This window comes from Scyliorhinus canicula, chromosome 2 (genome assembly GCF_902713615.1).
Source record: "Scyliorhinus canicula chromosome 2, sScyCan1.1, whole genome shotgun sequence".
Lineage (NCBI taxonomy): Eukaryota > Metazoa > Chordata > Chondrichthyes > Carcharhiniformes > Scyliorhinidae > Scyliorhinus > Scyliorhinus canicula.
In genome coordinates this window covers 219,617,826-219,641,256 of record NC_052147.1, presented here as the reverse complement: position 1 = coordinate 219,641,256, position 23,431 = coordinate 219,617,826, and the positions used below count along the sequence as shown (strand labels likewise).

The 23,431-nt window shown below is 44.9% G+C and overlaps 1 protein-coding gene across 3 annotated transcripts in view; it reads left to right on the top strand.

The window, feature by feature from the left end:
- Positions 1 to 23,431, top strand: part of LOC119961957 (activin receptor type-1-like) — a 136,422-nt gene that overhangs the window by 98,453 nt on the left and 14,538 nt on the right. For all 3 annotated transcript variants that reach the window (XM_038789579.1, XM_038789578.1, XM_038789580.1), the window contains 5 exons: positions 3,194 to 3,411; positions 6,013 to 6,112; positions 13,794 to 13,940; positions 17,759 to 18,034; positions 22,327 to 22,524. In XM_038789579.1, the coding sequence (XP_038645507.1) occupies positions 3,194 to 3,411; positions 6,013 to 6,112; positions 13,794 to 13,940; positions 17,759 to 18,034; positions 22,327 to 22,524 (939 nt within the window). The remainder of the gene's footprint in view (positions 1 to 3,193; positions 3,412 to 6,012; positions 6,113 to 13,793; positions 13,941 to 17,758; positions 18,035 to 22,326; positions 22,525 to 23,431) is intronic.

Genomic DNA, 23,431 nt, shown 5'->3' with positions numbered 1-23,431 from the left:
TTATTTAGGTGTTGCTATTAATAACAATAATAATCTTTTATTGTCACAAGTATGAAGTTACTGTGAAAAGCCCCTAGTCGCCACATTCCGGCGCCTGTTCGGGTAAGTTGGTACGGGAATTGAACCCGTGCTACTGGCCTTGTTCTGCATCACAAACCAGCTGTCTAGCCCACTGAGCAACTAGATAACCAACCTTGTGTAGGTATACTAATGTGATCTGAGACTGGGAAGTGTCCAGTTTTATTCACTGGATATGTTGCAGAAGGTCAACACCTCCTATGACAGGGAGTTGAAGCAGCTTCCCCAACTTGACTATAGGCCTCCAGGCCTTGTGAGAACCTTTCTATTTCTTGACTGAGAAAGTTATTCTCAATCTTTGCCTGAAGTTTACATTTTATTTTGGACGTGTAACTTTAATTATTTGATCATTTTTAATGAACATTTCTCCCAATAATATCTATTATAGATGAGTATTCTTTTCATACCTGACTTACAAAATACCTGCAGGATATCTAGTCACTCTAATCTTTAAAATATAAAAATTAAACTATACAATTTGATGGCAACAATGTCATTGAACAATTAATATGCTGCTGTTATGACATTTATTAAATGGGCCAAATCTCAAGGGACTCTTTATCATTATGAACTGACACAGCTTTACGCACTCCTCTGCATAATTCTTTAGTGAATCAGTACTTCAATTTGGTATATCTGGTGATTCCTATCAAATGTCATACTTTCTGAATCCCTTCAGACATTATTGATGGGATAAGTTCTCAGTCACAGCCATACTGTCATCAGTATTTGCTATCACCATCCCTCAGTTTCCTGCTGCCTGCAGTAAAGATAAAGGCATGCAGGAATTCAGTTAATTACATTTCCCATACTTTTCCCACGACAATCCTTAATAATGGGAAAGTTTTGCGAGGTAAGTTCAAAAGGTCTTATTGTGACCCTTCCATGCCCATTAACCCAGTCAACACTATGGCAATATGTACAGAGCCAATGAACCATGTAATAACATTGGCAAGTTGAAATGCTGAGGGGAAGAAAACACTCTTTCAAAAATTTTCTTTGACAAATTGATACTGTTGTAGGAATAGCAGTGTTTTTTCCAAAGAGACTAGGCAATTATAAGATCAGCCAAGCATTCATAATGAATGCAACTGTTTTAGGAGATACAGGTGGCCAGCCAACTATGTTCTCCATCTGTGCTTATTACTAATGCTTGGCTGTGTTCCAAACTGTTCAAATGCAATAGGTCAACAGTGGGTTCTGATTTGATAACTGTGTTTACTCTGCTTGATTGGCATTTTTATGTGGTTATAAATTATTTTTTCTGTAATTTTATTTTGTCAATGTATGCATATTAATTTGGATAAATTTTAGAGATGTGAAGTGGTTAAAGCTCCTGTTACTGATCACTGTAGTTACTCTGCGATTTTAGGAACACCTTTTTCAAGGAAGTTTCTGTATGTGTTTTTTTCCACAGCAATTCAATACTGTGTACAGAATCCATAAGCCATATAACTTCAATCTTACACTGCTTCAACCTTATACTGTATTTAAAAAGGGTTAAAAATAAATGTTCAGTGGATGTCCAATCCCTCTACGCCCCACCGCCTCTTCCTCGAGCAGAGGGTCAAAAAATCCCCATCCACCATCACTCTCCTCCGCCTTTCTGAACTTGTTCTGTCACTAAATAATTTCTCCTTTAACTGTCTCACTTGTTGCAAATAAAAGATGTGGCAGTGGGTACCCGCATGGGCCCCAGGTATGGCTTGGGTCACTGTCTGTGCGGAGTCTGCACGTTCTCCCCGTGTCTGCGTGGGTTTCCTCCGGTTGTTCCGGTTTTGAAAATATATTATGGGCGGCACAGTGGTTAGCACTGCTGCCACATCGCTCCAGAGACCCGAGTTCAATTCCGGACTCGTGTGACTGTCTGCGTGGACTTTTCACGTTCTTCCCGTGTCTGCGTGGGTTTCCTCCGGGTGCTTCGGTTTCCTAAAAAAGTCCAAAGATGTGCAGGTTCGGTGGATTGGCCATGATATATTGCCCCTTCGTGTCCAAAAGGTTAGGTGGGGTTACTGGGTTGCGGGGCTGGGATGGAAGCGTGGACTTGGGTAGGGTGCTCTTTCCAAGTGCCGGTGCAGACTCGATAGGCTGAATGGCCTCCTTCTGCACTGTAAATTCTTTGATTCTGTCGTAATGCTCCAATGATATCCAAGGCAAACTGAAAGAACAACACCTCCCCTTTTGATCAGGCACATTGCAGCCTACTGGACTCAACATTGTGTCCAACAACTTTAGACTGTGAACTCTATCTTGACGCCCCTTTTTGGTTTTTATTTTTTGGTTCCATTGGTTTGCCTCAACACAGCCCCACCCCTCCCCCACATGGCCACCTGTCCCTTGTTGTTCAGTTCTGTTCCCATTGAATACTGACCTTTGTTCACCTGTTAACACATTCTACTATCCTACGTCTTGCCAAAATTAGCATTTTTGTGTCCTGAATGGCACCATTAACGCTCGCCTTTGTCTTATGCCCATGACACTTTTGTCAATCTCTCCTTTTCTCTGACCCATCCCTGTCCTTCTATTCTGCCCCACCTGTCTCTCCAACTATATAATACATAGTTCTGTAGAATAGTAACAATCGCTTCTTGTCACAAGTTGGCTTCAATGAAGTTACTGTGAAAAGCCTCTAGTTGCCACATTCCAGCACCTGTTCGGGGAGGCCGGTTGGGGAATTGAACCCGTGCTGCTGGCCTTGTTCTGCATTATGAACCAGCTGTTTAGCCCACTGTGCTAAACCACCCCCTATTGCAGGGTCGTATGGAACCAAAATGTTGATTTTGTTTCTCTCTCCACAGAAGCTGCCAGACCAGCTGAGTTTATTCAGCATTTACTGTTTTTGTTTCAGATTTCCAGCATCCGCAGTATTTTGCCTTTATTTGAATAGGATTACTGGATAGGAAAGTCGTTATTGCTTTCTAAAAGGATATGTCTTTGTATCTCCTTGAACCTCCACATTTAATCTGCTTCATATGTAAATGCATCAATATTTGAATTAAATATGTATGAAATATTGGGGAGGTTTGAGGATTTGGGGTGGTTTGAGGATTTGAAGTTTTGGATATAAATAAACACTTGATACATTTTTCATAATGTCCTTTCTTTCATTCCACAGATAAGTCACAGCAAGGAACAGCATTGAGTTACAGTGTAAGAACCTTAGCTATTGTTGTTATCGCTCCAGTAATTGTGCTGATCGTTGTGTCCATGGTGACGGTACTGATATTGCGGAAGTTTCACCAAAATCAGATGCAAAGACTAAATGCCCGAGAGGTTGAGTATGGTGCCATTGATGGACTGATTGCCTCAAATGTTGGAGACAGCACATTAGCAGTAAGGATCGTTGATTTATTCTTTGTTCATTGCCATCAGTTTTTCTTTTAAATTTAATGCACCCAATTATTTCTTTCTTCCAATTTAGAACGGCCAATCCTTTGGGTTGTGAGGGTGAAACCCATGCAGACATGGGGAGAATGCGCAAATTCCACACTGACATTGACCCGGGGCTGGGATCAAACCCGGATCCTCGGTGCCGTGAGGCAGCAGTGCTAATCACTGTGCCACCGTGCTGCCCACCTCCCATCAGTTTTTTGACAAGCCATATGCAATGCTGCACTTCGTCATTGTTTGATATTAAATGAGTCGTCTACATTCGGCCGGCGCATTATTTTGAAAACTGGACAGAGTTTGAAAATCAAATGCTTTTCTATCATCTTTGGAAGAGTCCTGGGGAAAATTTTTTTAATAAATGTTTTTTATTCCGTTTTCATGTTTTATATTGAACAAATTACAAATTGTTAGAGAGAGAGAGAAAAAAAAAAGAACACGCAAAAATTAACATATATATTTACAGGTAAGCATCTTCGTAATAATAACTGTGGCCTCCCCCCTTTAGCCGGCATACATACTTTACATTCCCCAATATGACCGAGGCACATGTTTATTGGCATTTATTTAGTTTGGTTTTGGGCCTTAGCTAGCCATCAAACCCCTGTAACGAACCCGTAGCCCCCCCCCCCCCCGGCTACCTTCCCCCGATTCCCGACCATTTTCCCCTGATTCTTGGCCACCCGACTATTCTTCCTCTTGTACGTTGACCACAAACAGGTCCCGGAACAGTTGCATGAATGGCTCCCACGTTCTGTGGAAGCCGTCATCCGACCCTCGGATGGCGAATTTGATTTTCTCCATTTGGAGAGATTCCGAGAGGTCAGCCAGCCAGTCTGCAGCTCTGGGCGGTGCTGCTGACCGCCAGCCAAACAGGATTCTACGGCGGGCTATCAGGGAGGCAAAGGCAAGGGCGTCCGCCCTCCTCCGTCCTGGGGAAAATTGATGTACAGAGAGATCTGGGAGTTCAGGTCCATTGTACCCCGAAGGTGGCAACGCAGGTCGATAGAGTGGTCAAGAAGGCATACAACATGCTTGCCTTCATTGGATGGGGTATTGAGTACAAGATTCGGCAGGTCATGTTACAGTTGTATATGACTTTGGTTAGGCCACATTTGGAATACTGCGTGCAGTTCTGGTCGCCACATCACCAGAAGGATGTGGATGCTTTAGAGATGGCGCAGAGGAGGTTCACCAGGATGTTGCCTGGTATGGAGGGTGCTAGCTATGAAGAAAGGTTGAGTAGATTAGGATTGTTTTCGTTGGAAAGACGGAGGTTGAGGGGGAACCTGATTGAGGTCTACAAAATTATGAGAGGTATGGACAGGGTGGAGGATTTTCCAAGAGTGGGGGTGTCAATTACAAGGGGGTCACAATTTCAAGGTGAGAGGGGGAAAGTTTAAGGGAGATGTGCGTGGAAAGCTTTTAACGCAGAGGGTAGTGGGTGCCTGGAACGCTTTGCCAGCGGAGGTGGTAGAGGCGGGCACGATAGCATCATTTAAGATACATCGAGACAGATATATGAATAGGCGGGGAACAGAGGGAAGTAGATCCTTGGAAAATAGGCGACAGGTTTAGATAAAGGATCTGGATCGGCGCAGGCTGGGAGGGCCGAAGGGCCTGTTCCTGTGCTGTAATTTTGTTTGTTCTTGTTCTTTGTTCTTCTACTTTGTGCATTTTCTAAGTAGATACTCGTGCTTGGAAATTTATTTATTTATTTATTTATTTATTATTTCTTTTATAAATTTAGATTAGCCAATTATTTTTTTTCTAATTAAGGGGCAATTTAGCGTGGCCAATCCACCTACTCTGCACATTTTTGGGTTGTGGGGGCGAAACCCACGCAGACACGGGGAGAATGTGCAAACTCCACACAGACAGTGACCCAGAGCCGGGATCGAACCTGGGACCTCGGCGCCGTGAGGCGGTTGTGCTAACCACTAGGCCACCGTGCTGCCCCTTGGAAATTTATTTGAGTCCTCTTTCATCTTTCCACCAGCCCTAAATAGGAACGATATGCATACAATTTGCTTTTTAAAAGTTTGAAAACTGGTACTGTATTGTAAAATTGTGAGTGGAGTCTATGTCCTGGAGCATGGTCATGTCCTATCAGTGCCAGGATGTTTTATGTCTACTCGCGAGCTGTGCCGCCCAGCCGCTTCTGTGCAGCTTTTAATCAAGGACCTATTATGTACATTATGCTGTGAATATGTTTTGAAGATCTTATTGCCAATTTTCATGTGCAGACGTTTCAGTTGTTGTTTTATCCATCTTGCTAATCGGAATGAAGTTGTAAATTTTACAAACTGTGCACTTCTCGTACATGTGATCTGAGGCAGCAGGGTCATATCTTGCCAGAACCTCCAACATTGATAGTTGCTCAGAGCTATATTGAATGTGCCAATAGCAGTAGTTTTGTGTTAAAAGGGCTTGACATTGCTGTTTGTAGCAATTTTTTTTCTCTCAGGAAACAAAATGTCTTGCTTTTCCTCTTTGAAAAATAAATCCATTCAGTTCATTTTGTGCGATCATTTCATTTTCTCACAGGATCTATTGGATCACTCCTGCACATCAGGCAGTGGGTCAGGTCTTCCCTTCCTCATACAGAGAACAGTGGCTCGGCAGATTACCTTGGTGGAATGTGTAGGTGAGTCATAATGAGGGTCACAATCCATTCTGTTTACTCTTTTTGGGATAGGGCAAAGAGGAAAAAAAAAACTGCCGTAATTATGCTTTTCTTTCACTGTTTCACCCCACCCCCAAAACCTGTAGAAAATGATGTGCCCCAAAGGTGGCATGATAAATAATTATTCTTCAAGGAGTATTTGGTGCTTCAACAGAGTAGCAACAGATTAAGCACCATTCACATTTGTCCTCCACCTCCGGAAGAACCTGCTCATTCGGGTTCTGGTTAAGTGAGCTCTGTGTACCACTTTCAGCTGCATTAGGCTTAGCCAGGGAGTTGACCCTGTGCAGTGCTTCGCTTCAGAGTCCCCATCCTATTTCAAAACCGAGTCTTCCTCCCACTTTTCCCTTGTCTCGTCCAGTGGTGTGTGTACCCTTTCTAGTAGTCGTTCATACGGGCCACCGCAGTTCCCCCTCCCTAGGATGTCCGCATCCAGTAGATCCTCTCACAGTGATTACTGCGGTGTTTCTCTATCTGAGAATATTTTGACCTACATACATCTTAGCTCATTTCCCCTGCCTGCTGGAACTTCTCTGTTAGTTCCTCTAGTGTTGTCAGTATGTTGTCTGTGCAGAAGTCCCCAACTGTCAACATCTCCCCATCCTGTCTCCATCTTTTGAACGTGGTGTCCATTTTGGCTGGCGCAAACATCTGGTTGTTGCAGATGGGGGCCTTATTGGACATTTTGGTTAACAGAAATGTTGTTGTAGTTGGTACCATGACCGAAGTGTAGCTATCACCACTGGGCTCGTTGAATGTGGGGTGGGAGAGCTGCCGTGGCCCAGAGCCTGGAGGGAGGTCCCCATGCAAGAACCCGCCTCCATTTTCAGCCATGTGGCTTCCGGCTCCTTTATCCATCCCTTTACCCTTTCTACTGTTGCTGCCCAGTCGTAATATTGCAGGTTTGGGAGGGCTAGGCACCCCCCACCATGGTTCTTGATCTCTGCAGGACGTTTTTGGGGATCCTACTTACGACCTATGTGAGCGGGATCCACCGTCTTCCTTCGATTCTTTGGCCTCCCCAGTGAAGCTGCAGCCGGGTGCCGATCCGTGCTGGTCCACACAAACGTGGACCAGATGAAATGGCACCCGGGGTGTCTCCCGGGCCCCGGAGACCCCAAGGTGGTTAGGGTAAGTGCAGTGTGGCTTCCTGGTTCTCCCCTTATAATGTGGGCACCTTGGTACATCCAGCTGGCACCTTGGCACTTCCACCTTGGCACTGCCAAGCCAGCAGGAGCACTGCCTGGATGCCAGGGTGGCAGTGCAAGGATGCCTGACTGCAAGGGTGGCACTGCCAAGGACCAGGGGACAAGGGTGTCCATGCCCATGAAATGAGGGTGGAACGAGGGTTTGAAGGGTGGGGGAGTACAGAATAGGTGTGTATCGGCCTCCGGGAGGTTGGGGGGGTGATGGGTGGGGGTTCCCAGAAGTGAGGGGATGCTATAAGGGGGCTTGGAGTGCCTGAAGAGGGAGGACACCAGGGAGCCCATAGCAGGGTGTCCTCACGGATCGGCACCCGGCTGCAGCTTCACTGGGGAGGCCAATGGATCGAAGGAGGCCGGTGGATCCCGCTCAGGTAGGTCGTAAGTAGGATCCCCAAAAACGTCCTGCAGAGAACAAGAACCATGGGGGTAGTTTCCATGTGTGTGGGGGGTGACATTGCACATGGGTGGAAGGTGTAGGGGACCCACAAGCTCACTTCGGGGTACCTTTTCAAAATGGTGGCCCTACCTCTGAGTTCAACCCCAGTGCTAAAAAAAAAATTCTAAATGTAGGCTAAACCGGTGAGAAACTCCCCAGGGCCCAAAGAAGTGTCATTGGATAGTGGTGGGAAACATCCTTTAAAAACCTGCCAAAAATTAATTTAGAAAATTTTTGAGAGAATCGTGCCATCTGTTTCCTCTCTAGATCCCTTCCAGTTCTTTGCCTAAGCGCAATCACAATTGCTAGGGCGAACAGCAACAGTAGGGAAAGTGAACACCCGTACCTAATGCTTCTGTGCAGCTGGAAGTAATTAGAGCTGGCGGTGTTTGTCCGTATGCTTGCCATGGGAGCGCTGTACAGGAGTTTCACCCAGGTGCTGAACCCTGCTCCAAGCCCGAACCGCTCCAGTACCTCTCTGAGGCACATCCATTTGACTCTGTTGTCGGCCTTTTCTGCATCCAGGGAGACGATCACCTCAGGTGTTCTCTCCCCGGACGGGGTCATGATCGCGTTCAGCAGATGTTTGATGTTAACTGTCTACCTTTGACAAAGTATTGTTGTTCGTTAGGTTGCGAGGATACTTTTTCTCCTGTTTTAGCGGGCTATGTCGAGTCAAAGAGCCTGCAACTACTCAGCACATCCCCATCACCGGAAGTCCAGAATGCCATTCTCTATGCCAGCCATTTTATTGCCAAATGCGGAGGTTAACCGCAGAAAATGCAATTTTTTCAGGTGAACTCAACCATGCATTGATCATCAATGGGTTGTGCAAGGCCAACAAATACCGCTAAAGACAGTTGGACCTAAGTGACCTGGAGGCCAAGTTGAAGGAAGCCCAGAAACATTGGATGCGTCTGATTGTTAGCGACAGCGTTTTCTCCATGGATGGTGATGTGGCTGCACTGAAAGAAATTTGTGACCTGTCGGAAAAATACAATGCTCTGGTTTTCATTTCAATATAAATGAGTTGCTGGGAGTGATGGATTGGGTTCATATTGTAATAATAATAATCTTTAATAGTGTCACAAGTAGGCTTACATTAACACTACAATGAAGTTACTGTGAAAAGCCCCTAGTCACCACACTCTGGCGCCTGTTCCGGTCCACTGAGAGAATTCAGAATGTCCAATTCACCTAACAAGCAGGTCTTTCAGGACTAGTGGGAGGAAAGCGGAGCACCCAGAGGAAACCCACGCAGACACGGGGAGAATGTGTAGACTCCGCACAGACAGTGACCCAAGCTGGGAATCGAACCCTGGTGCTGTGAAGCAACTATGCTACCGTGCCGTCTACTCTGAAAAAGGCACTGGGTAGAGCAGCAGGTGGATACATACAAGATGTGGCCTAAAGCTCTGGTTGCCATCCTGCATCAGCGATAATGGCCCTACCACTTCAATACCCTGCCCCATCCTATGGTCAGCTGTGCCTCCAAAGCTCTCGACCTCCTGATGGACAGCAACACAATCGGCCAATGCAGTCAAAAACCAAAAGGTTCCACAGTCAGATGACAGCTGCAGGATTCACCATTGGCAGAATGGACCATCCCATTTGTCCAGTGATGCTGGGAGATGTCCAGCTGGCCTCGGTCACGGCAGAGGACATGTTGAAATGAGGAACATACGAGGCCTCAGGTAGTAGTCCTGTGGGCCCCGAGGGGTAAAGCACAATTCCGGGTGCAGATCTCTGCTGCCCCTGGCGATGAGGATATCTATCGACCAATGTGTGAAGGTCTTCCTCGAGGTTGGGCACAAACATGGAGTTTCTTCCTGAAGGCACCTGAAGCCTCGCAGCTCAAAGCATTACAAACCAGTTCATAAAGATGAGACAAAAATTCTGAACGTTATTTTGCAGAGTAAAGCTAATTCAACCAAAAAAAAGATTAATTTATTGCTTTAATTTTTCTTTTGCTCAGATAGTTGTTTCATTTTATATCTCGATTTACGTCCTGCCATGACTTTAGTTTGGAACAGACTTACAAAAAAAAATACAGCCCCTAGTTAAAATCGGGGCCGAAATTTTAATGATTTGAGAGAGCTTTTTAATTCCCAAAGGCTCTCTTGGGATCTCACTGCCAGCACATCCTTTTTATTCCTGTGGACAGTTGTATGGTTAATGTTGTAACCCCCCTCCCCACATCCCACAATCATCTTTTCTCTCATTGTGGCTTTCATGATCCAAGGATTGACCTTGGGTTTTGTGAGGTCTGGGCCTGATGCTTTCAGGACTTCAAGGGGCAGATTGCTCCACCTGGTGGACAAGCTGAACAGCCCATTGTCGTTTCCTATGGACTGTTTTCTCCCTCTGTTCTGGATCACGTTGTAAATATTTTTTTATAAAGCTAATTTAAGATTTTAAAACTTGGGGATTGCTTTATAGATGAGCTTGCTTTTGTTCGGGAGTGATACTTAATTTCAAAGTTTATTGTGCTCTGCATTCGGAAACTACCACTAATGTAAAAGTGCCCTGTTTCTAAAGAAACACAGACATGTCATTTCATAAATTATGATTTTTGTATAATAACGTTTTGCAATCTGTAATTTTTTTTGTTATTTATGAACGTGGAGTATAAACCTCTTTTGTTACTTCGGGGTGGCACTGTGGCACAGTGGTTAGTACTGCTGCCTCACAGCTCCAGGGTCCCGGGTTCAATTCCGGCCTCGGGTGACTGTGTGTCTGGAATTTACACTTTCTCCTTGTGTCTGCGTGGGTTTCCTCCGGGTGCTCCGGTTTCTTCCCACAGTCCAAAGATGTGCAGGTTAGGTGGATTGGCCATGCTAAATTGCCCCTTAGTGTCCAAAAGGTTAGATGGGGTTACTGGGTTACGGGGATAGGGTGGAGACGTGGGCTTAAGTAGGGTGTTCTTTCCGAGGGCCGGTGCAGACTCAATGGACCTGCTGGCCTCCTTCTGCATTGTAAATTCTATGATTCTAATTCGATGATCAACTCTCAACTGATCAGAGCACTTTATAAACGGTATATTAGTGCGTCTGAAAAAGCTTTACAAAAGAGCTTTTTAAAATCCTCTACTTATGTTCCAACATGTGTCAAAGGAATATCCACTGTCCCACTACAGTAGGATGGTACAGCACAAACGGAGGCCATTTGGCCCATTGCGCTTGAGTTGGCTGTTTGCTAGATCTATCCAATTAGTTCACTGCTCTTTTCTTTTCCCTTCAGGTATTTAGCCAATTCTGTTTGGAAAGTCACTTGCATTTGCTTCCACCACCCTTTCAGCAAGAGGTATATACCAAATGATGGTCATAATTCATGATGGAGAAATAAATAGAAACATTAGTAGCACAGTTGCTTCACAGCTCCAGGGTTCCAGGTTCGATTCCCGGCTTGGGTCACAGTCTGTGCGGAGTCTGCACATTTCATAGAACTTACAGTGCAGAAGGAGGCCATTCGGCCCATCGGGTCTGCACCAGCTCTTGGAAAGAGCACCCTTCCCAACCGCACACCTCCACCCTATCCCCATAACCCAGTAACCCCACCCAACACTAAGGGCAATTTTGGACACTAAGGGCAATTTTTCATGGCCAATCCACCTAACCTGCACATCTTTGGACTGTGCGAGGAAACCGGAGCACCCGGAGGAAACCCACGCACACACGGGGAGGACGTGCAGACTCCGCACAGACAGTGACCCAAGCCGGGAATTGAACCTCGGACCCTGGAGCTGTGAAGAAATTGTGCTAATCACTATGCTACTGTGCTCCCAGTGTCGGCGTGGGTTTTCTCCAGGTGCTCCGGTTTCATCCCACGTTCCACCAAGATATGCAGGTTAGGTGGATTGGCTATGCCCTTAGGATTGCTGGGTTATGGGATGGGGTGGAGGTGTGGGCTTAAGTAGGGTGTTCTTTCCAAGAGCCATTGCAAACTCGATGGGCTAAATGGCCTCCTTCTGCATGAAAAGTTCTATGACTATGATATACTGATAGGGTTGGATGAAATAAAGCTGGGGGAGGCTGATATAGAATATAGAACTGTACAGCACAGTACAGGCCCTTCGGCCCACGATGTTGTGCCGAACTAGTCTGAAACTAAGATCAAATCAACCTTCTCCCAATCATTCTAGTGCACTCTACATGCCTATCCAATAACCGCTTGAAAGTTCCTAAAGTGTCCGAATCCACTACCATAGCTGGGAGTACGTTCCATGCCCCAACCACTCTCTGAGTAAAGAACCTACCTCTGACATCCCTCCTATATCTTCCACCATGTACCTTATAGTTATGCCCCCTTGAAACAGCTACATCCACCTGAGGAAAAAATTGCTGAACGTCCACTCTATCTATCCCTCTCATCATCTTATACACCTTAATTAAGTCACCTCTCATCCTCCTTCGCTCCAATGAGAAAAGCCTTAGCTCCCTCAACCTTTCCTCATAAGACCTACCCTCCAATCCAGGCAGCATCCTGGTAAATCTCCTTTGCACCCTTTCCAAAGCTTCTACATCCTTCCTATATTGAGGTGGCCAGAACTGCACACAATACTTCAAATGTGGTCTCACCAAGGTCTTGTGCAGTTGCAGCATAACCTCACGGCTCTTTAAACTCAAGCCCCCTGTTAATAAATGCTAACACACTATAGGCTTTCTTCATGGCTCTATCCACTTGGGTGGCAACTTTCAGAGTACTATGGATATGAACTCCGAGATCTCTCTGCTCCTCCACATTCTTCAGAACCTGCCGTTATCCCTGTAATCCGCATTCAAATTTGTCCTATCAAAATGAATCACCTCACACTTAGCAGGGTTAAACTCCATCTGCCACTTTTCAGCCCAGCTCTGCATCCTATCAATGCAGCTATCCAATCTTTGCAGCTTACAACAGCCCTCCAAATTATCCACTACTCCACCAATCTTGGTGTAATCAGCAAATTTACTAACCCAGCCTTATATGGAATATAAATGTTTGAATAGACTATTTGGGTGGATTAGCCTTTCTCTGTGCTATCCACTGAATGTAATCTTTATTGGCATGTATCTGGTGGCTCTATTCCCAGCTCCGCAATGGCAAGCGATCACTAAGAGTGCAGAGGAAACGTTACAAGAACACTCTGGAAGTCTCCCTAAATAAATGCAACGTCTCCATCGACACGGGGGAGTTGCTTGCCTTAGAACGCACAAACTGGAGAAGAAGCATCCGCAAAGGCGCCAATTACCTCGAGCGTCACAGGATGGAGCACGCGAGGGCAAGTGTAAACAGCGGAAAGAGTGCGCAGAATCCAGATGGTCCCACCCACCTCATTAAATGCCATCTGCCAAGCCTGTGCCTAATTTGTAGATCCAGGATTGGACTATTCACCCACCGCAGAACCGACGACCCAAATGGAAGCAAGTCATGCTCAACCCTGAGGGACTGTCCAAGAAAGAAGGTGCAAAGCACAAGACCGAAACGTTCACTTCAATCTTGCCCCAAGAGACACCCATTTTGAAAATCCCCAGATTCGAGAAACCTCTCATGAAATTGAGAGTGCTTACAATTTATAGTCTAATTATCTGACCTGATAAATCTGCAAGAGTTTGTTTGTCTGGAGAGGGGATTGGCTTCAATTTTTGATCAGTGCTATCTGACCAAGCTTTCTGATCTCTGCATCTGGCCTGATTCTATTTGGAGATGGAGATGGACTGCTTTAAATTCACAACTTTCCATAGCTAGTGTTTTAGGAGAGAGGGCACCATGCTTACTGGATCTCTGGGAGCAACCAAGCCTTTTGAGCAAATAGGAGGTCCAGCCAGGAGGGTGAACCTTTAGTGTCACTGACCAGTTGTATCTTCAATGCTTTTGTTGTTTTCTTCACATCCAGGTAATCATCAGTATCTCTGTAGGATAGTCAGATGGTGTTGTTAGAATGTGTAGATATGCGTGAGAAGTCAGTTTCACTGAGCTGGTGAAATATAATGAGGTATTTCTCTTGCATTCTGCTCCACAGGTAAAGGACGTTTTGGAGAGGTTTGGCGGGGTCAATGGCAAGGAGAAAATGTGGCAGTAAAGATATTTTCTTCTAGAGATGAAAAATCCTGGTTTAGAGAGACTGAGATCTACAACAGTGTTCTGTTGAGAAATGAGAATATTTTAGGTGAGTTATTCCATCTCGCATGTCTAAAGTTAAAACTGCATTAATTAAGTTTTTCAAATTTCTGTTGAGAGTTACATTTGATTCCTCTCTGTTGGATTTGACCCTGTGTAATCTTTGCTGCGTCAATATTCTGGGCACTACCATTGGCCTCAAGTGTAGAGGCCGGGAGGGGATGAAAGTCAGCTTGTGTTTTCATTCCTGTTGGCGATCCAGTGACTCCAGTTAGTAAATGTGAGTTCAGGATCTGGTTTCCTCCCACAGTCCAAAGATGTGCGGGTTAGGTGGATTGGCCATGCTAAATTGGCCCATAGTGTCCAAAGGTTAGGTGGGGGTTACTGGGTTATGGGGATACGGTGGAGGTGCAGGCTTAAGTAGGGTGTTTTTTCAAGGGCCAGTGTAGACCCGATGGGCTGAGTGGTCTCCTTCTGCACTGTAAATTCTATGATTCTATGTTTAAGTACTGTCATAGCCTTATCCCTCTTTATACTGTTTTTGTCAGTGGTACAACCGTGCCCAAATGCACACTGTTCCTCTGGATTTGGCAAATTTGACCCACCATTGCTGACAGTTGCCCAGACTCTACGCTGCTGGAGTTTCGTCTCTAAGCCTTTCAGCCTGTCCATCCCATTTCAGACCCTCATGCAAACTTACATTTTGACCAAGTCTTCGATCACTCCTTCTGTGTCTCCTTTGGTGTGGTTTTTGGTTACTCTTCTGTGAAGCACTTTGGGATATTTTTCTATGTTAAAGGCACTGTATAAATGGAAATGGTCGGAGCAGCAAGTCTGATTCAAATTCTGTTCTGATGCCCATTGTTCCATTACATTTCTGCCTGCCAGTTTTCTGACTCCAATTTACCTGCAGCAGATCCTCGTTCAATTTGTAGAAATTAACAAACCCCCAGATCAGTATTTTTGTTTAGATTTGTCCTTGTTTTCTCCACAACTAATCTGAACCTTGCAATACTATGATCACTGTTTTTGAGGTGCACCCTGACTGTGACATTTCCATTTGATCCACTTCATTCCCGGAAATGAGACCAGCAATGCATCCTTCCTCATTGGACAAGTCAAATATTGATCAAGAAAATTCTCCAGATGGCAGTTCAGAAATTGCCCCTTTTCTCTGTCCTTTGTACAATCAATGGCCTGTTTTAAATATTGGAGTAATTAAAGTTCATTATTGTCTATCGTTTAAAAAATTCATCTATGGGATGTGGGCGACACTAGCATTTATTGCCCATCCCCTAGATGTTTCTTCAGATTGTCTATGCGGAGTCTGCACGTCCTCCCCGTGTGTGCGTGGGTTTCCTCCGGGTGCTCCGGTTTCCTCCCACAGTCCAAAGATGTGCGGGTTAGGTGGATTGGCCATGCTAAATTGCCCGTAGTGTCCTAAAAAGTAAGGTTAAGGGGGGGGGTTGTTGGGTTACGGGTATAGGGTGGATACGTGGGTTTGAGTAGGGTGATCATTGCTCGGCACAACATCGAGGGCCGAAGGGCCTGTTCTGTGCTGTACTGTTCTAAGTCTAAGTCTAAGAAGGTGGTGGTGAGCTGCCTTCTTGAACTGCTACAGTCGTTGAAGTGTAGGCACACCCATAGTGTGTATACTTCAAGATTTTGAAATGTAAGTTTTTGCCCCAGCGACAGTGAAGGACCGGCGATATATTTCCAAATCGGGGTGGTGAGAGCCTTGGAGTGCCAGGTGGTGGGCTTCCCAGGTATCTGCTGATCTTGTTCTTCTAGATGGTAGTGGTCGTGGGTTTGGAAGGTGCTGTCGAAGGAACCTTGGTGAGTTATTGCAGTACATATCATAGATAGTACAAATGGCTGCCACTGTTCGTCAGTCACTACTCTATAGTTCTTGCATGGAACTATATTTCCATGTGGTCAGGTACGCAGCGTCCCTGCCTGCAAACCAAAAGCTTTAGGTTTGATTTCCAACCTCGGACTTGATGGGCAAGAAAGATGCATTTATAACATGGCCAAACAGGTTGAGTATCAACATGCAAAAGTTGGAGCCTCCTACCATTGTATCCATAGCTACTGACTGCAATATCATCGTAAAATTTTAACTCTGACTTCCTGAGTGAACACTATAGTTCTTGCACCTCTCAGTAATATATTTGCATATTTGCTCTCCATCTCCTTTTCACTATTTTTTGTTTTTATTTTAAATAAATTTAGAGTACCCAATTCATTTTTCCAATTAAGGGGCAATTTAGCATGGTCAATCCACCTAACCTGCACATCTTTGGGTTGTGAGGGTGAAACCCACGCAGACACGGGGAGAATGTGCAAACTCCACACGGACAGTGAACCAGAGCCGGGATCGAATCTGGGACCTCGGCGCCATGAGGCAGCAGGGCTAACCCACTGTGATAGCGCCACTGTGCTGCCCTCCTTTTCACTATTTAGTGGTCTATAAAATAGCTTGTTTATTCTTTATTATCTCCAATCAAACAGATTCCTGTTAATAACTTTCATGGACAATTTCTCCAGCATCAATATTTTCCTGAATCAAAACTGCCAACCCTTTGTCTTTGTTCATTCCTTCCATGCCTTTTGCTGAATATTTTGTACTTTTGACTATTAAATATCCAATTTAAGATATAGAACCATGGAATCACTACAGTGGAACATAGAACATAGAAAAATATAGCAAGGCCAGTTGATTCATTGAGTCTGCACCAACCCTTTGAAAGAGCACTCTATGCAGGCTCACTTCCATAACCCCCACCTAACCTGCACGTCCCCGGACTGCGGGAGGAAACCGGAGCACCTGGTGGAAACCCACGCAGGGAAAACGTGCAAACTGCATGCACAGTCACCCAAGGCTGGAATTGAACCCTGGTCCCTGGCGCTGTGAGGCAACAGTGCTAACCACTGTGTCACCATGCCTCCCCATATCTCAGTTATTGCCACTACATCATATTCCAAATAGCTATAGTTATTACAGCATAACCCTCGAACGTTATTAACCATACTTGCATTAACATGCGTACATTCCAAAGCAGACTTATTTTTGTATTTTCTATGATCCAACCTAACACCAACTAACTCTCCCCATCCTCAGTGCATCTTGCTTATCCACTTAACATAGTAATCGACTTGCCTAGAATGATATTGCTCCCATCTCTGTTCAGGTACAACCTCTCCATCTTGAACAGGCCCCTCCTGCCACAGAACTGCTCCCAATGTCCCAGGAATCTGAGGTCCTCTTCGTACCATGTCTCTAGTCACACAGACTAATCAACCACTTCTTCTATTTCTACTCTTGCTATCTTGTGGGAGTAATTCAGAGATTACTACATTTGAGACTTTACATATTATTCCCTTTCTGATTTTAACTTATTCCCTTGCTCCTTAAACTTCAACTTTAGGAGCTTAACCCTCTTCCTTCCCTATGTTGTTGGATTCTCTGAGGAGCGGAGAATCGGCGCCATTTGCGCCGGTCGTGGGCGCTGTCCGCAGAGTTCCACTGGCGCCGTCCACACCTGGTCGCTGCCGGCGGGAATTCTGCGGGTAGAGTCGGGGGGCAGCCTGTGGGGCGGGGAAAAGTGCTCCTTCACCGGGGGGGGGGGGGGGGGGGGGGCTCCCTATTTTATTACGTGGCCGGCCCCTGACGGCGTTCATGATGGCGCAAACACTCTGTCTCCATTTTGGAGAATTGCGCCCATATATAGTTCTAAAAGTAATTATTGGCGCACATGGCATTTATTTAACATGTAAAACTGACCTAAAGTACCACTCAGACTTATTGTAGAATACTGCTCAATAGTTACATAGGTCACAAATTGTATGTTTCTTTTCCTCCGATAGGTTTCATTGCCTCTGACATGACGTCCAGGAATTCTAGCACACAGCTATGGCTGATTACACATTACCATGAGGCAGGGTCCCTCTATGACTACCTGCAGCACACAACTCTGGATGCTGTTGGTTGCTTGCGAGTATCATTGTCCATTGCCAGTGGTCTAACACACTTGCATACAGAAATCATTGGGACACAGGGGAAGGTTGCAATTGCGCATCGAGACCTTAAAAGCAAAAACATCCTTGTTAAGGAGAATGGGCAGTGCTGCATAGCGGATTTAGGTAAGCACTTCTACCAATGATACACAATCAAGGCTGTTAACATCAAAGATATGTTTTCACTGAGAATTCAGTGCTTAATACTGCTTATCAGTTTTAAATATACTATCTGCGTTTTTAAGATTAATGTGCTTGGAAAGTTTGTTTTTAAACTAAAATATGTCACTTTAGAGTACGAAACAACAAGTTTGCAACTTCACCGATGAAAGACTAGATTTATATAAGGTCTTTCAAAATCTCTGGTCATCACCAAGCACTTGGAAGGATGTACTTCTGGGGTCTTCCTTAGGTTGCAGGTAACTTTAGGTTTTTTTGTACAAAATAAAATGCAAAACATTTTGGGCAACATTAAGTGTTCCGATTTTCCTTTTGTACTAGAAAATCAAAAGAAAGTTTGTACTATTAGCTATTTCAAACCTGGTGATGTGTAATGAGTTGGGATTAATTAGTGGTCAGATTTTTAAATTGAGGGATAGGTGGGGAATGGGGGTGAACGGGGGTGGGGCAGGCAGGAAAGAGAAGTTAAGCCCACATTTCAGATCAACCATGATCTTACTGAATGGTGGAGCAGGCTTGAGGGGCCAAATGATCTACACCGGCACCTATTTCTTGTATTCTATTGTGTGTTTATTTTTAAATACTGAATCATGAAGGGGTTGCATGAGAGACTGATGGGATATTCCACCCATGATTCAAAGCTCTGGTTACAGATATTACCTTGTGTAAACGGTTGATAGTTCCTCATTTAGAGGAACATGAGTGAATTACACTGAGGATGTATTTGAACTCTTTGCAGATCTTTATTGAGAGATGCCCACACTGGGCTTGGAGCAGGTCACTTGTGTCTCCTGCAGCATGAGTAATTACATGCAATATTTATCTGGCTTTTCTGATGACAATGTGTTTGTTGAATGGAGATTTTTAAAAATACCTTTTTCCATATTAATAGTCAGACTATCTACCTTTATATTTTTACTTTACTCCTGGCACGAACAGATAAAGACCCTAAAAAGAAGACCTTCTATTTGTATTTGAAAAATGAAAATCGCTTATTGTCACGAGTAGGCTTCAAATGAAGTTTACTGTGAAAAGCCCCTAGTCGCCACATTCCGGCGCCTGTTCGGGGAGGCTGTTACGCGAATGGGGCTGTTTAGCACAGGGCTAAATTGCCCTTTTCACCCCCATTTCACCTTTCACTCATCCTAAAGTGCTTTGTAACCAAATAAGTAAGCCCCTTGATGTAAGAAATGCAGCAACCAGTTACATACAGCAATTTAACAAATAGCAATGAAATAAACAACTGGATTGTTGTTTCATGTTTGATTGTGGGATAAACATTGACCAGGACACTGGGAAACGCCACTGCTCTTTAAAATAGTGCTGTAGAATCTCTTACACATGCCTGAGGTGGCAGACAGGTATCTGTTTAACACCTGCATCCAAATAACTGCACCAGCAAAGCAATATATCCTGGATATCTGCACATGTCTCTGCAATGAGACTTGTACCTATGACTTTCTATTCCAGAGATGGGAATGCTATCCCTAACCTAAGGCGAATACTTAATTCCCTTCAGGTCCCATAATTTCAAAATTCTATACCTCTGTAGCCCAAACCTTCTCCACCTCCTGCGCTGCACTCAATATGTTGCATGTCTGTTCCACGACATTCCACCTGTTGGCACTCCCTAAGCCACCACATAGTTTTTTGCATTCCTGCTGTGCCATAATTTCCCACTTATGCATCATTATCTAGCTTGGAATGCTCCATACTCAGCTTGTCCATCAAATCCACAAGAGGTTAAACATTGACATGGGCTGTTTGAGTTCCTATTGGTGTTTACCAGTCATGCAAGGATGTGGTTCTGTTGCCTTCAACTCTTTTGTTTTCCAATCTGAACTGAAAAGTTGATTCATTTCTGCCTCAGCAGTTAACCATGGAAATTAATTCTAAGTTTGACAAACGCTCTGTATAAAGAGATTTCCCCTGTTGCCTGTTATAAATACCTTGCTGTTTAACTTGTCCTTCATTCTTAATTCCTCAACTATTGAAAACAATTGGTTATTATTTTGTCTGTACTCCCTTCATGAATTTTAGTATTTCTTTCATATCCCTTAATCAATGTTCTAATGAACAAAGATGTGGAGATGCCGCCGTTGGACTGGGGTGAGCACAGTAAGGAGTCTTACAACACCAGGTTAAAGTCCTGAGGAAGGAACAGTGCTCCGAAAGCTAGTGATGCAAAACAAACCTGTTGGACTTCAACCTGGTGTTGTAAACTCCTTACTAATGAACGAAAACTCTGGGCAGAATTTAATGTATACGATGGGGGTCTCACTTACTGGAGAGACCCCTGCGTCACCTCTTTTTGGGAAGTCTTTAACTACTAATGAGGCACTTCACTGAGCAGAGGCAAGCTTTCACCAGGATCAAGGACCCTTGGAGCATAGGTCCCACCTGCCGAGAGCCGCTGGCCAGTCAGAGCCCTTGATTGCTCTGCAGTGTTGTTGGGAAGGTGCTGGCTGCAAGTGATAATGCCCCACTTGAGGCTCAGGATCACCAAGGGACCCAAGCCATGGGTGAGTGATAGTGGGATGGGGATTGCAGGGTACATGTCATTGTGGAAGTTGGCTCTCATAGGATCTCCCGTCTTCCTGATGCTTGGTCCCTCAATCAGACACTGAGTGCCTTTTAATAAGGGACAACCCACCACCACGCCCTCCCACCTGAAGCTCGCAAGCAGCTCCGAGGGGGTTTGCTTTTCAGGATTACTATATGGCGAGTCCTCTGCCCCCTGCTGGTTGGACACGAGCAGAGGCAGAATGAAGCCCTTAAGTAGGCATAAATTGTCCATTTAAAGACCTCGGGCGGGATTCTCCGACCCCCCGGGTCTTCACCATGGCGGAGGCAGAAGAGACCCCCTCTCCTGCGCATGCGCCGGTATGACATCAGCAGTCGCTGACGCTCCGGCGCATGCGCGGACTTACATCGGCCGGTGAAGTCCTTTCAGCCCCGGCTGGCGTGGCGCCAAAGGCCGTGGGAACCACTCCGGTGTGACCCAGCCCCTCAATGTGAGGGCTTGGGGCCTAAAGGTGCGGAGACGTCCGCACCTTTGGGGTGGCCCGACGCCGGAGTGGTTCACGCCACTCCGACACGCTGGGACCCCCTGCCCTGCCGGGTAAGGGAGATTCTCAGCCCTCGACTGTCACAGGGTGGGAAAAATTTTAACAAGGCTCCTGCTCTGGACTTGACCACGGTGACAGAGGTGGGAATGACGTGGGATCCTTACCTGCACTCCTCTTGCTTGATTTAAATACCTCTGCCACCAAACTGGCTGTGGGGGAATAGCATTAAAATCAACCCCTGAGCTTAGTGAGAAATTCTTGCTATATTGGTGTCTGCTGACAAAGTGGCAAATTTGACAGGAAGTCAGTAAGCTCAAAGGCCAGCCCTAAACTTGTGGTACACTAAGATGTGTTTTATTTATGTAGTGCATGGTAACTGGGACTATTACAAAGAACAAGTATGTGATACGTTTGACACTGGTGGCATTTTCTAGAAATCTTACAGACTTAATTTAATTGTTTGGTTTATTTCTTCCTCTTTTCAGAGGGTGTGGGGTGGGGGGGGGGGGGGGGGGGGAAGAGGGAAGAGGGGTTGTGACAGAGAGTGACCTGACTTAATTAATGGCCACTACGTTTAAATTCTCTCCTTGCTTTGTTTTATTGCTTTCTCCCCTGGCTGTTCTCCACACTCCAACCTATGCAGTCCTTTGCCCTCTGGCTGTGACTAACAGCATTACCATGTTACAACCATAGTGCAATCCCCAGCCTATATATGAATGCCACAGGAGATAAAAAAAACTCTATTGGAAACGATTATTATAATGTTGTTCAAATGCTCAGTCAGCTTTTATGCGGGTATGAGGAAAAGTGAAGGATGCGTAAGTATTAGCATAAAGCAGCACGGTGGCGCAGTGGTTAGCACTGCTGCATCACAGTGCTGAGGACCCGGTTTCGATCCCGGCCCCAGGTCACCATCCGTGTGGAGTTTGCACATTCTCCCCGTGTCTGCGTGGGTCTCACCCCCCACGAACCCAAAAAGAAGTGCAGGGTAGGTGAATGGGCAACGCTAAATTGTCCCTTAATTTGGAAAAAAAGAATTGGATACTCTAAATTTAAAAAACAAATATTAGCAGAAGTGAAACTTCGAGGTACTTGACCCGTTATCCTGATCCCTGATGGTATGCTGTGGGATTTTGTTGTAACTTGCTACCTTTTTGCATTTGTTTTTAGGTCTTGCTGTGATGCACTCCCAGTGCACTAATCACTTAGATGTTGGCAATAATCCTAGGGTAGGGACTAAGCGATATATGGCACCTGAAGTATTGGATGAAACAATCCAAGTGAATCTGTTTGACTCGTACAGGAGAGTTGACATCTGGGCTTTTGGCCTAGTCTTGTGGGAAGTTGCCAGGAGAACAGTTAGCAATGGTGAGTGCTTGGAAGGTATTTTGGATTCATTTATTAGTCTGAATGTAACAGTCATAAAGAGTTTTATTACTGTTTACAAACAAATCTTCCAAATGTCCATTATTACTGTAAATGTACAAAGAATACAGCTTGGTTTAGTACTGCTGCTTAATTGTTATGATATGGAGGTATATATATCTTGACTTTTGCCTTTAATTCATTAATGTGGTTAACGTGCATTTGCACAAATATTTCATTTTTAATGTGGATTTCAGTTAAGTATAATTATAGATCTTTGAATTTCTCATACATCCTTTCTCATCGTTAAAACAGGCAAGTAATGTTTCATTAATTTGTTTCTGAGTATCTTATGCTCTGGGAAAATGCGAAATGATGAATTAAGAAGATCTAATAGCATATTGCACAATATCTCAAAGAATTTTGCACATGAACGTAGTTCGCTCCAGAAACTCTCCATTAACAGTATATGATGTCGGACATTGAAGAACACATATGTGATACGAATACTGTGACTTGCCTTGTTGGTTTTCCACAAGTTTGTTTTTCTATTCATTCATGGGATGTATGTGCCACTAGCTGGGCATTTATTGCCCATCACTAATTGTCCTTGAACTGAGTGGCCATTTCGGAGTGCATTTAAGAGTCAACCACATTGCTATGGACTCACATGTAGGCCAGACCAGGTAAGGATAGCAGTCCTAAAGGACATTTGTGATGGTTTTTACGGGGATCGCTTCATGTTCATCATTAGACTTTTGATTTAGATTTTTATTGAATCCAAATTTCACTTGCTGTGGTGGGTTTGATCCTGCGTCCCCAGAGCGTTAACATTACTAGTCCAGTGACAGTACCTCTATGCCACCGCCTCCCCCAAATAGGGACTAGATCCCTTGAATTGCTTCATTGT